Source organism: Erpetoichthys calabaricus, chromosome 3 (assembly GCF_900747795.2).
Source record: "Erpetoichthys calabaricus chromosome 3, fErpCal1.3, whole genome shotgun sequence".
In the NCBI taxonomy this organism is placed as follows: domain Eukaryota; kingdom Metazoa; phylum Chordata; class Cladistia; order Polypteriformes; family Polypteridae; genus Erpetoichthys; species Erpetoichthys calabaricus.
In genome coordinates this window covers 85,385,946-85,398,792 of record NC_041396.2, presented here as the reverse complement: position 1 = coordinate 85,398,792, position 12,847 = coordinate 85,385,946, and the positions used below count along the sequence as shown (strand labels likewise).

The window sequence follows — 12,847 nt, the reverse complement described above, 5'->3', positions numbered from 1 at the left end:
AAGAGGCAGGGCCTGTTAAAGCCCATTGCGGCACTTCCTGTGTGATTTTGGGCTATACAAAAATAAACTGTATTGTATTGTATTGTATTGTACTCGCGTATGCAACAAACCACCGGCAATGATAATCCATAGTAGCTAAAGTTACAGTATTAGCACAAACTGTTTTGCATTCTACATTATCATCATTTTGATGATAATGTGTGTGTGTGTATTATATACTGTGTATATATTATATATACACACACACACACACATAATCATGGGACATTTTCGGTCCTCCAGAATGTTTAATGAATGACAAGTAAAAGCAATAGACATTTTCTTTGCGCTCACTGGGATTTTGCCAGAAACTGATATCAAGAAAAAGCTGCATGCGAGGTTTTCTTTGATGCTGACCAAATGCATGTGGTGAAAGCCCATGTGGACAATCTGATTCACTGCAATGAGCAGGAAAACCCTCAGTGTTCAAACTGTGCTCACCTCACGCTACAGCCAGCAGAAAAACACTCAGTTCAGACATTCGTGTGGACAGGACCTTAAGACGTTGCTTTTTGGGATGAAATCACAGGTAAGATTTTCTTTGGATGGCTTTTACATAAGGGCCATGTCCATGTAAGTAACGCTTAATAGTTCACCAGTTCCAACACTCCTGTCACTTGCAGTCATATTGGGGGTTTTGCTTGGTCTTCCTGCACAGCATACAAGCTGGCTGCTCTGTCGGTTTGCTTGGTCTTTCAGATCCCATCATGACATGGTTCTCGTTAGGTGACATTACAGACTGTGGAAATTGCTAGCTGGACGCATGCATGTTGATGAGTGTTGACAATATTTGAAGAGTCAAAGAATTTATTCTCTCATCAGCCGACAATTCCTAATGCCAAGTCTTGAGCAGACTAATAGCCTAAAGAGTAACAAGACCTTACAACTGAAAGGATGCCCAAGCTTCTGCAAATATCTCATTTACTTCTTTAAGCATTAGTGGAAATTAACATTTTCATAAAAATTACAAAGTTTAGTATGTTTGCTGTTGAAGTTGTATTTATTTTTTATTTTAAAAGTCAAAAAAAATAAGTAAGTTGGCCTGGGGCATTCACACTTTCGCATGGAACTGCATTGTCTTTCTGTATGATCTTTGGGGTCAGTGCACAGGGTCAGCCATTGTATTGTGCCTCCGGAGCAATTTTTAGGTTAAGGGCCCAATGGAGTAGGATTTCTTCTGGCAGTAACAGGATCTGAACCTTCTAGATATCAGCGCAGATGTTTAGTGACAGTACCACCACTCCACCTGTAAGGAGTATCATAGCATGCAGCAGACCAACCAGTTACAGATTGTGTATGACCAGATATATGGAATGACAGTGACTGTTCAAGAAAGAAATGGAAAGCCTTACCACCGCTTCCTGGAGGCTTGTTTCACAGGTGGTCCAGCAGTTGGAGGAAGCACAAGGAGAGGTCCCGGGAGGAAGAACAAAACTAGGGGAGCCATTGTACGAGATAACACATTGAAGAGAATCTGTGTGGCTGAAGGGAGATAGAAAAGACCATGCGCGGCAGAGGTGTCAAGGAGGTGGCAACAATGTTAGAAATAACAGAGAAGAAACCGCGTGCTAGGGGGAAGATCACAAGTAGTCAGCCACACGTCTGTAGAGTATCAGAATGTTAATCCAATGTATACTTGAGGTGGTTGAAACTGTTTGAAGCACAACTTCCACCAATGTCTGGATGTCTAGAGGCCCTTTGGAGTGAGAAAACTTGCTTAGGTGCCTCAGGGTTGAGTGATTGCCTGTGTTTAGTAACGGCGAATGTATGCTGAACTGCTTATTCTGTATGGAGTCTCATTCTCTCTCGGCCATCTCAGTGCTCTTCATAAGATGGAAGGTGTGGTCTCCTGTGATACAAGAAATTCCATCCTGGACCCACTTGTTCCTAAACAGTCTTCACATAAACCTCAGAAGGCTGCTATGCAATGAAACACTGAGGAGACAGTATGCTTCAGGAAACTGGGAAAAAGACAGAAGGCCAGCTGGCTACTTGATGCTGTCTATTAAGACAAGTACGTAGACTTGTTAGGAGACCAGGTTGCTAATGGCTGCTGTTTTGCATTTTTTCCCCCATTTAGGGAAACTTGAATATGCTAGAGCTGCTAGAAAAATACACTTTGTCTGTGCAACATTTTAGGTTTTGCAAGCTGAACAGACACTTATTAATAGTCACGGTCTTGATTGTTTTGCATGCATGAGTGGGATTGATTATATAATTTATTGTTGCTAAGTGAAACAAAATGAATTTCCAATTGGCAGACAAAAAGAGTCAGTAAATCAGCTTGGATAGAGGAGAGGGGCCTTGGAGATGGCTCTGGCTGTATCTAGTGGCACTTAATACGCTGCCAGAGCTAAGCGTCTAAAGTTAACATTGGCATGAAATGAGCAGGATTTTCTCTGCTGTGCTTGGAAAGGCCAGTAGAGGGCAACGACGATCACATGTGGCTCACAAAAGGACTCCGGTGTGAACGGCCGAGTGTCGAGCGACCCATGGAACAAATATTCAAGAAACAAAAAGGGAACACCTAAGACACTGGCATTCAACTATTATTTTTATTTCATTTTTTCATTTATTAGTTGTTCTATAATGAAAAAATAAGAGAAACATAAAACAGAAAAAGAAAACTTGACATACCCAGAGACTGGAAGCCCAACATATTTACAAAAATTGCTTGTACCGAGGTCTGTCCCAGTTTATTTTTTGTCTCTTGCACAGACAGTTAAGATATTGGTACCATGATATGTTTCAGATCAGAAAAAAAAGACATACATCCATATAAAAAATCATTCAAGTATCAAAATACACAAACTAAGGATTAATTACAATCCATTTTTTTACATTTACTAAAGTTTTACAGATTAGTCCCAGTCACTACCCATCAACAAAATGTGCAAAAGTCAAACTGAACAAGGCTGATGAAACAGACCCTCTGATCTCAGATTGGGTTTATTACTAAAGATGTTAGCAGCATTTTAAAAAATGTTTCAAATCCCAGCAAGAAAACATTTGCCGGGGTCTCCAAGAAGCCCCTCAGTGGTACAGGTTTGTCAACTGTACCCACTCTCCATGGCTCAAGCAGAGGTGCAACAAAGCCCTGGGCAGCGGGCCATTCATGATCAGTAATGTCAAGAGGCAGGAAATAAACGAGCTCTAGTATTATCACAGTTAATATGGGGGTCATCAACCGAAACCCATCCTTTGTCACAGGCCAGAAGCCAATGAGATTTACCTCCCATATCACCGCATCTCTTACAATCCGTGCAAAGGAAGCAATAAATCAGAAAAGGGCACAGATACACGGGACAGATAAAGCGTCAACTGATACAAGAGGATGTTATATAAATAACGAGGATTTTCTGACCCAACGGCCGTTTCAATTTATTATTTTTTCACTTGATTCATTTTTCCCAAGACACAATGAGCTAACTAAAGTGATTCGCTAAAACGCACCGTTCAGTTATTTGAGCAGCATTTCCATTATTGTAAAAGGAATTCATTGTACTATTGGAGTTTTCATCGACATTTGAATACATTTAAAGATAAGGGCTAAAAAAACACTGGCACTGAGCTAACTTTATTATTTGAGGTGCAGAAAGGAACGCTTTAACAGACCCTAAGGACACTACAGAATAACTTGAAGGTGACGAGCAATATTTCAAATATTTGTGAAGAATCTTTGCAATATGACACAGGAAAAGTGGCACACCAATAATGTAACGTAAGATGTGTATTTCTGTACACATTTCCACAACTCCTTATTAATAACAGGCGGGTGCTTCATATTGATCTTGCAAGAGCTACTGTATGATAGGAGATGTGTGGCTATAAAAACAGAATTATTATTCCTATTATTAGTATGGAGGTATCTCTGCAAGATAACCGTAAGGGTGATGGCAGACTCTTCATTGCCTTAATAATACACTTTCTGTTAAGGAATTTCACGGTGGCACATCCTATTATGACCATACGCCAAACTGTCATTTTATTATAGATATAAATTGTTTTTGTATATTTTTTTTTAAAGAATAATCTTCCCAAGCTGGGGCAGCTATAACTGTACAGGGCCAACCAGTAATAGATGTCAAACGGTTATTTTATTACTAACTTTGTTTTTCTTTTTCTCTAAACAGACTTCACATGGTACATTAACTGAGCAATGGAGGGTCACAGTGACCACGGCAGCATCGACAACTCAAGACTGGTAAATTAAAAGTTATAATTTGGATGATTTCAGAAGCTTCTCCGCATACAAGATGACACGTAATATTGGAGGCAGGTTTTTCATTGACCTAACAATTCATATTGAAAAGGGTGGGCCTCATAAGATGGGACCCTCATTTGTGTTTCACAGGCTCAAGTAATTCCTTTCATTATTTTTTAGGCAATAGCAATTCTTTCAAGTGACAATGCTGACAAATATACGATTCCTGGTGAGCAGCTATTGATCAGAATTATAACTCGTTTCAATAACCTGAGAGGTCACTCTAATAATGGGCACAGAGTTATCGGTTATTTATGCAGATTTAAGAAGAGGGGCGCTTGTCTGAGCTGGCACAGTTAGAATAATTGTAATGGTTATGTTATTACTACAGATTTTAATTAGCCTAATATTTCATTCATTGAGCAAGGAAGTCTCATGGTGACCCCTTTGACAATTAAGAGGAGTTGTGCTGCTCCTAACTTGAGATGATAATTCTCTCATTTTTAGAGGCATACCTGCAGAGTTTCCACATCATTACGTGAGCAGGGGAGGCGTTTGAACGGCCCCAACTGACGACAGTAACGCGAGATAGGGGTTTTGGGTAGGGGAGCAGGCCAAGACAGCGCTGATCACACAGAAAGTGGTGGCTTCGGGTTTCTGCTCAAGCAGCCTTGCTCAGCTTGATGACAACTTGGAATTGTTTTAAAATAATAAAATTAATACCTACAAAAAAAACAAACAAACAAAAAAAAACAAGCTTACACATTCTGTTAGCCCCTTGTAGTGTCAATGCCAGCAAATCCCGATTCAAGAGCACATAATGAAACTAGCGATTGCTGAGCGAGAAAGAAAACTAAAACCGCTCCTCAGAAGTACACCTTCAGAACACAACTCTATTTGCATCTTCAAAGTCTACGGAGGCAGGAATATAAAACTTGCTTGGGTTTTTTTTTTCCTACAGCTATACATTAAGATTGTATTTTCGTACCACTTTCTTGCCATCAAAATGCCTTCTTACAAGACTTCACAGTTACAAAGGATTGAGCAGGCCACAGACATGCCAGAAGAAGTCAGTGGGGCATCAAGAAGTCTTGGGGCTTCCTGCCCACCTCTGCCTTAAACAGTCAGCTTTTGTTCTGTTCACGTTTATTGGGCGAGACCAGCTCGGTATGACGTGGGGTAACATTTTCTTACCTTCTACAGAAAGATAGGGAATGACAAAAAAAAATGTTGTCCAGGTCCCTGATATGCAGCAGTTAAAAGTCTCTCTAATTGCTTACTATAGTAGCTTGGACAAAAAAAAATGAAAAGTGAACACAAATGATGCTTGCAAGTGAGTGGACTCTTTGGAGTCGCACTTTAAACCCACCACAAGCCTTCTTTCACTGAGACGAGTAAGAACGCAGGAATTCTGTTTATTTGTGGCTTTTCAGCATGCACTGTTCATGCAGATCCTGACCAGATCACTTGAAGTGCTTCATGAAACTGACATTTCTTTCAAACTTGTTCACATTGGCCAACTGGCTAAAAAATAAAATGTAAAAGTATTTGTTTTTTTCTTTATTCAATGGCTCATTTATGAAAGAGAAGGAAAAATCTGAGATGACAATAATTTTTTTACCGGAAGCTGTGATATGAACAGACAGATTTCCAAGTGCATCTGACCCTGCTGTCCTCTCAAGTAGACTGGAGGACTGAAACGCAGGAGCAGCCACATCAGCTCTCAATTTTATAACAACATCAAATAAACCACGGCCTGTAAAGAAGCAAGCTGAAAACAATGGACATACGAAGAAACAGATAAGGTACCCTTAGTAGACATTCACATTACCAACAGGTCAAAAGGCTGGCCATACAAATAAGGCCTTGCAGCATACAAAGAAGACCTCAGGGATTCGCGTTTCTACTAAGCAGGACCACCCTTTAGCGGATGGAGTTGAGGGTTGAGACTCTTTGTCAGACTGCGGATGATCCTCCTTGTCCTCAAGGTGCCGGGTTGGAGATGGGCAGAGAGTTAGTGAGCAGGGAGGAATACACCGATTCCTAAAATGGCCCGGGTCCCAACCTGTCTTGGCCACCCCTCCCCGAAAACCCCGGCATCACTGTTCCATCTCTGCACTTGGAACCAGGTTCAGCTACACAGGAGGGGAAAAATATAGAGGATAAAGGGTGAATTGGAGCATTAACAAAAATAAAGAGGATAAACTATAGTTGTAAATTAAAAGCAGTGAGGGACGCTGGAAAAAACAGCAGGAAGAAGGGATAAAACAAAACAAATAAAAGAGAGTTAACAGACAAGACAGGCAGGAAGATACACAAGCCCCCTGCCTCCACAAAATGCACATCCCATTTCATTACATTCTCTAAGCACACACATTGATCACTTGGCAGCATTTAAACTTCAATCATCTAAAGCCTGCAAAGCCAATCCAGCTACTTAGAGTAATGTCACAATTTGACACCAATCAATATAATAAATATAATAAACCCCAGGTAGAGACGATCTCGTCTCAGTCTTCTCCCAGTCTGGGTACACCGCCATCACAATTCCTGCCCGATAGAATATGCTGAAGTGCCCATTTCATAACTCCAGTGTAGGACACACTGCACTTTAGTGAGGAAGACGCTCGTCTTTTACAACCCAGCAGACACTGCAGCAGTTCAATACAGCGCTGCACTGACAGGAGTACGAGCGAAAAGGAATTTACTAGGTGCATATCATGTACTAACAAATGTAACTTTTACTCTTTAACAGAGCTAATCATCATTACTAAATTTACAGCAAGTTAACAATTTACCACGTCACTGAAAAAGATGGAAAGGATTTTAAAATGTTTTAACTACTAAACACATCTCCCTGGGGAACACTTCAAAAAAAAAAAAAAAAAAAAGAAGGAGCTGAAGTTCAGTGTCAGATCTCTGTGTTGTATGTTTTCAGCTATATACTGTAAGCTCTCATTTTGCTGAAGCCTCATTTCAGGGAGATTCTCTCCATTTCCCTATCACAATATTTCTGCTGCGTTAACACTGTTACTCTCATGTGACCCACACCTCTAACACCGATCAGATTTTGGTATAAACAACATGTGAACGGTGATAGACGCTGCTTTAGAATGGAGAACTGAAATCGGTTTAAATTCTGACCGCCCATATCCACTTTGAATTTGACCTCCACAGCGTTAGGCCTGAGCGTCACTCAGGCTGTGAAAACACTCCTAAAAGCTTCACTCGGGCAACTGTATAGACGCATCTAAATGTAAGCGTTAGACCTGAGGACTACTGGGGCTGTAAAAGTGCTAATGGCGTTAGGCCTGAGGGTTACCTGCCAACGATATAGGCATGTCTTACGTAAGCGTCAGGCCTGCGTGTTACCTGGGAAACGGTGTAAACGTGTCTTCTCCTAGCTTCATAATGGCGTCTCATAAGATATGTTTTTCAGCAGCCCAGGTGTTGCACACTCTTGACGGTGACACGATGCGTCTTACGTAAGCGTCAGGCCTGAGTGTTACCCGGCAACGATAAAGGCATGTCTTACGTAAGCGTCAGGCCTGAGTGTTACCCGGGCAAAGGTGTAGATGCGTTTTCTCCTAGCCTCATAATGGCGCCTCATAAGAAATATTTTTCAGCAGCCCAGATGTTGCACACTCTTGACGGTGATACGGCATGTCTTATATAAGCGCCACGCCAGAGTGTTATCCGGGCAATGGTATAGGTGTATCTTACATAGGCGTCAGACCTGCATGTTACGTGGCAAACAATGTAGATAGTCTTCTCCTGGCCTCATAATGGCATCAACACAAGAAGAGTTTTTCATCAGCCCAGATGTTGCATGCTCTGGACAGTGAATCAAGAAGTGATGTTGAGGTGAATCTGCCTTCAGGCTGTAAACTTGAAAAGGACAATGAAACCGTAATTGATGCTGATGAATCCGAAAGGGACGCTTCTGTTTGGCTTTCCGTTGACCCTGCTTCAAATAAACCAGCACCACCTTGTGTTGATTTTGTGGGGCAGCCAGGAATAAAAGTGAATGTTGACAGCCAAGATCCACGTACTAACTTGAAGTTACTTCTTGATGATGACGTAATCAAAAGAACTGTTGTTGAGACAAACGGTTATAATGAATAGTGTCGGGTAAATGACTGCACACCTAAGCAGTTTTCCTATCTATATTACTAAACGACAGTTGTATATATGCATGGACGCAGGATGACGGACGCAGGACGACGGATGCATCGAAGCGCATGTGCACTGCGCCTCAGCGCCCCAGAGTCAAACCCAGCGGCTTCCCAGACTCAGTAGGTAGCACCCAAACAACACAAAACAACCTGTAAACTAAAGTTCAGGTCACAATACAACCGGCGCCGGAACGCGCACACCACCACATATAAAACCTTCGTTTAGTAATGTTTACGAAGGTTGTATATATACATGGACGCCACACGCAACCCGTGCCAAAAGCGCACGCGCACTCGCACAGCACCCAACAGTCAAACCCAGCGGCTTCCCAAAGTCAGTAAGTGGCACCCAAACAACACAACACAACCTGTAAACTAAACTTGACGTAAAGCGTGTACGCCAACAAGTTGCCATGGTGACATTTAAACATAGACACAGAATAACTAGACGCCTCATGACCAGCAGCATTGTACGTCAACGTCGCCGCCATATTGTGAGTGGCACTGCTGTGGAGTGAAGTAATGAATAATGTGCTGCTTGGGATTGTACACACCGCTGTACGCTCCAAACCAGATCCCGGGGGATTACATTTCATAGGTAAGGCTGAACAATTGTTTTGGTTATATTTGGCCATTAGAAAATCCCGTTTTATAATCTTTACTTTAGCTAAGCCAGGCTAAGCTAGCAAAGCTATGCATTTATGTGCTCAAGTGAGCCTCCAAACATCGTTTTGGCTAAATGTATTTAGTCACTAACTATGTAGATTGTTGTTAGCTGTTAACATTTCTCAAACTTGATGATGTGTTTTTTTTTCATGGAGCACATTGAGGAAACACAGTTTGAAATTGACAATCATCATTTTATGCTCATGTCTTTAGTTGTGTCTGTCTTCCACAAACTAAGGCTGCACCATATTGCCAGACTGAATACTCTCAAATTACAGGATCTGAGTGAGCGAAAGGAGTGTGAAGGCAGTCCCAGAAATGTTACTTATATGGGAGGAATGGTTAATAATAATAATAATAATTATAATTATTATTATTTAATAATTGCCATTATTAGTGTATAAATGGATATTAATAATTGCATTTAAACCATTCGCCAAAATCTGTTGTATGTAAACGATACTGTTTTAAACGTTATTGTTTTTTCATCAGAAAACCTGGTTTCCATGTCTAACTGTATTAGTTTAAATGGCACTTTTGCCACTCGCAATAAGGCTGACGTATCGTGTCTACTGCGAAACACAGTGAATGCGGTGTCTATCTATATACGTGTATGTATTTAAACTTGAGGTAGTGGTGACTACTGACAGTGCCAGCGGTCAGGGGTTCAATTATAATTCCTAACAGCAAACGACTTCTAGCTAACAACACACCCATAGAAAAACAAAAACGAGACTGCAATGGATAAAAACAATGAATGAAGGCGCCTACAATGCGCTTCTGAAACACCACAACCAAATGAGTCACGGCTCCAAAAAGAAACAGCTTTAGTACAAATATATTTCTTTCATTAAATGAAAACTTTCCCAGGACGCTCCCACCCTCCATGATCTTACATCCCTACGAAGATTGGAGGGAACAGAAAGTAACTGCCATTCTTGGATTTGCGATTCTTTAGAGAATCGGGGGTTTACTGGTTCAAAGATAACACACAAATGACATTGTGACAGTGAATACAGTATTGGCATTATCATTATTATTAATCATTTCACATTATTATTACTATTAATCATTTCACATTATTATTATTCATCACTATCATTATTTTATCATTATTATACTTTTTATACTTCTGACTTTGTACTTTAAGAGCTCTGCATGTTTTACAGTAGACACAAGAGATTTAATAAAAATGCAATTTTTCAAGCCAAAAAATTCAATGCTTTTTATATGTTTTTTTTTTTGAAGAAAAAATGTAACACTAAGAAGGTTAAACAGTCAGGTCAAATTTTGTCTCAAAGATATGGCTTGATTACTGTACGTCATATTAAAATCAGAAAGAGGTGTGAGTTAATGGTGATTTCACAAATATCTGAATGTCATTCGTGTCATTTGAAAGTTCTCTAGTCACTGGGAGTCATTAAAGCAGCTAACAGTAACATGTCATCACTCTTGCCTCCTGTGTGCATCTAAATTCTAACCTTAAAGGAGTGGAGGTTATAAAGGCAGAAAATGGTAAGGCATATAATGCCATAGCCCTTCTGCTCGAACTAAACAAATTTCAGGAGCAAGCTCTTCTTCTAAAACGTATAAAATGAAAGAGCATCAGTAGGAAAATAAAAAAAACACGCAAGGATCTATGTTTATGCCTCACATACATTCCCTATAAACAGAACGTGTATGTGAGCTCTCAAGCCACGTCTAGCGAGTGTAATGTCTCACCACGCACATCATATCAGATTTCTTCGCCGTGTCCCATGTTGGTTCGACACTTGGTAAGATTAACATGGCCTTTACCTCGCAGTTCTTGCTCTACACACCACACTGACCTCCCTGAAACGCTGCACTTTAGCTCCTATTAAACACCGATTATACATTCTTAAATTTTAGAAATCTTCTAAAAAGCAGTGAGGTTTGGTTCAATTTTTAAAAAGACATTACATTTTAAAACTGTTTCAATCTGTTCAATTTATTTCAGCAGACTGAAATTTAAAATTAGTCCCAAATCATGTAAAATCGTAGAGTTGCAGTAGAGCACAAAATGTACTGTTATGTCCCTAATATTCTTGGCTCAGATGGATGACATATTCCTCCCACATATGAAATGTTTAATTATGTAAGACAGGATAAAAAAAAAAATTCCTGGACACGCATCATGTACGCCTCCTGTCTGCCTAAAACTTGCCAAGCTAATAAACTTAGAGCTCCAGTTTGAAATCCAACTCCTGTTTTCATCGTGTTTGCTTAATTTGTATTAACTGAATCCTGCACTATTGCTGTTAAAAGGGGCTTTTAAGAAAGACTTCTTGAAACCACAAAAAAGGAAGCTATTAAATTAATTCTCCCCGAGTTTCAGGGGCCAGTTTTCTAATGGTAATTACCTGCTTTACTTTCTGTCCTACTGCTCTCCTTTTAAAAAAATGGCATGAAAACATCTAAGCAACCACTCGTTTTTCGGGGCTGCCCTCCTCTTCATGGCAGCTGTGGAGTGTTTGCAGACTCACCGGTACTTAGGATACATGATGGAGGCCATGGCTGTAGTAAATTAATAGCTAAGGAAGTGCCGTTTCATAGCAGTAAAACGCCATTAGGGGAAGCTAACTAAAAAATGAAAAATCTGTACCTGTTGGCAAATGAAAATCTTAAATATATACAGTACACAGAGCAGCTTGTCTTGTTGGTGGGAGATGACTGAAGTAGAAACAACCAGCCCTTAGTTTGCAGTTTTATAAAGGGACAAAACTGAGATTTCAAGCGTACGATAAATAAAATGTCAAGTTTGCCTCTCCACAGATTCAATCATCCGAGTCCTGTCATTTACTGGGATTTAGAACAAGCCGTATGTGACAACCCCGCAGTTATGGGGGATAACTGCCTACAAAGACAGAAGCACAAACTCCAGAGCTGCTCTTATTAATAGAAACTCCCCTAAAGAATGTTGCGCCACTCTGTTAAAGAGGTCCGATCCCACCACTTACAGACGCTTTGCGATGGTCATTCGCGTCTCTGTCAATTGCTTGGTCTTCCTCACAGGCTGACTACACCTTTGCTTAACTGCTGACTCCCTCAACCAGGATGTGATGGAGGAGAGAATCTGCGATGCCCTTTGCACCAGGGAGTCAGGGCTATTAGGGCGGCCCTGAAAAGTTTACATTTTGAAAGGTGGGGAGAGGTCTTGAAATTCTCCATCTAGCTTATTCATAAGAGTATTCAGTGACACCCACAATCCACCTCGTTCAATATCAGAGCTTTACGATTTCATTAAACTGTTAATTTTCCATGCTCGGTGCCCCCCCTTCTACACAGATTGAGAATGATGGCCCTCAGTTACTAATAAAACATGTACAGTGCTACATCTGAGAACACAAAGGCAAACATGGTCACTGAAGGTGGCGATGTGGAGGTGCAGAGGCTGGGGGAAGAGGCGCAGGTGCTGAGCAAACAAGATGTCAAGCTGAAAGCCAACAGACACAGCCTGGCATGAACAGTTCTGACAAAACAGGAAAAAAACAGAAAAAGCATCTCACAGTGGTCAAGGCCTGGAATGAGCGTCAGAAAAGCACCAGAAAAGGAAACCCAAAGAGCACCAACACAGGACAACATATAAAGTGCAAAGGGTGCCCTCCCACCACCACCACATGATAAATTCGCAGCCCTCAGCCCTGGAAATGGCCTGCAAAAGCCCCCAATGTGTTCTCTGTCCACTATGGAAAACATCACACTTTCCAGCAGGACACAGAAGACTTGCTCCAGTAAAATAAAT

General features: G+C 40.9%; 2 protein-coding genes across 3 annotated transcripts in view; one reads left to right on the top strand and one right to left on the bottom strand.

Annotated features, from left to right (window-relative positions):
* Nucleotides 1-12,847, top strand: part of taf11 (TAF11 RNA polymerase II, TATA box binding protein (TBP)-associated factor) — a 472,816-nt gene that overhangs the window by 191,512 nt on the left and 268,457 nt on the right. The gene's annotated exons all lie outside the window — the stretch shown is intronic.
* Nucleotides 4,041-12,847, bottom strand: part of LOC114648154 (ankyrin repeat and SAM domain-containing protein 1A-like) — a 236,662-nt gene continuing 227,855 nt past the window's right edge. For both annotated transcript variants that reach the window (XM_051924634.1, XM_028797015.2), the window contains one exon: nt 4,041-6,378. In XM_051924634.1, the coding sequence (XP_051780594.1) occupies nt 6,375-6,378 (4 nt within the window). In that variant the 3' untranslated portion in view covers nt 4,041-6,374. The remainder of the gene's footprint in view (nt 6,379-12,847) is intronic.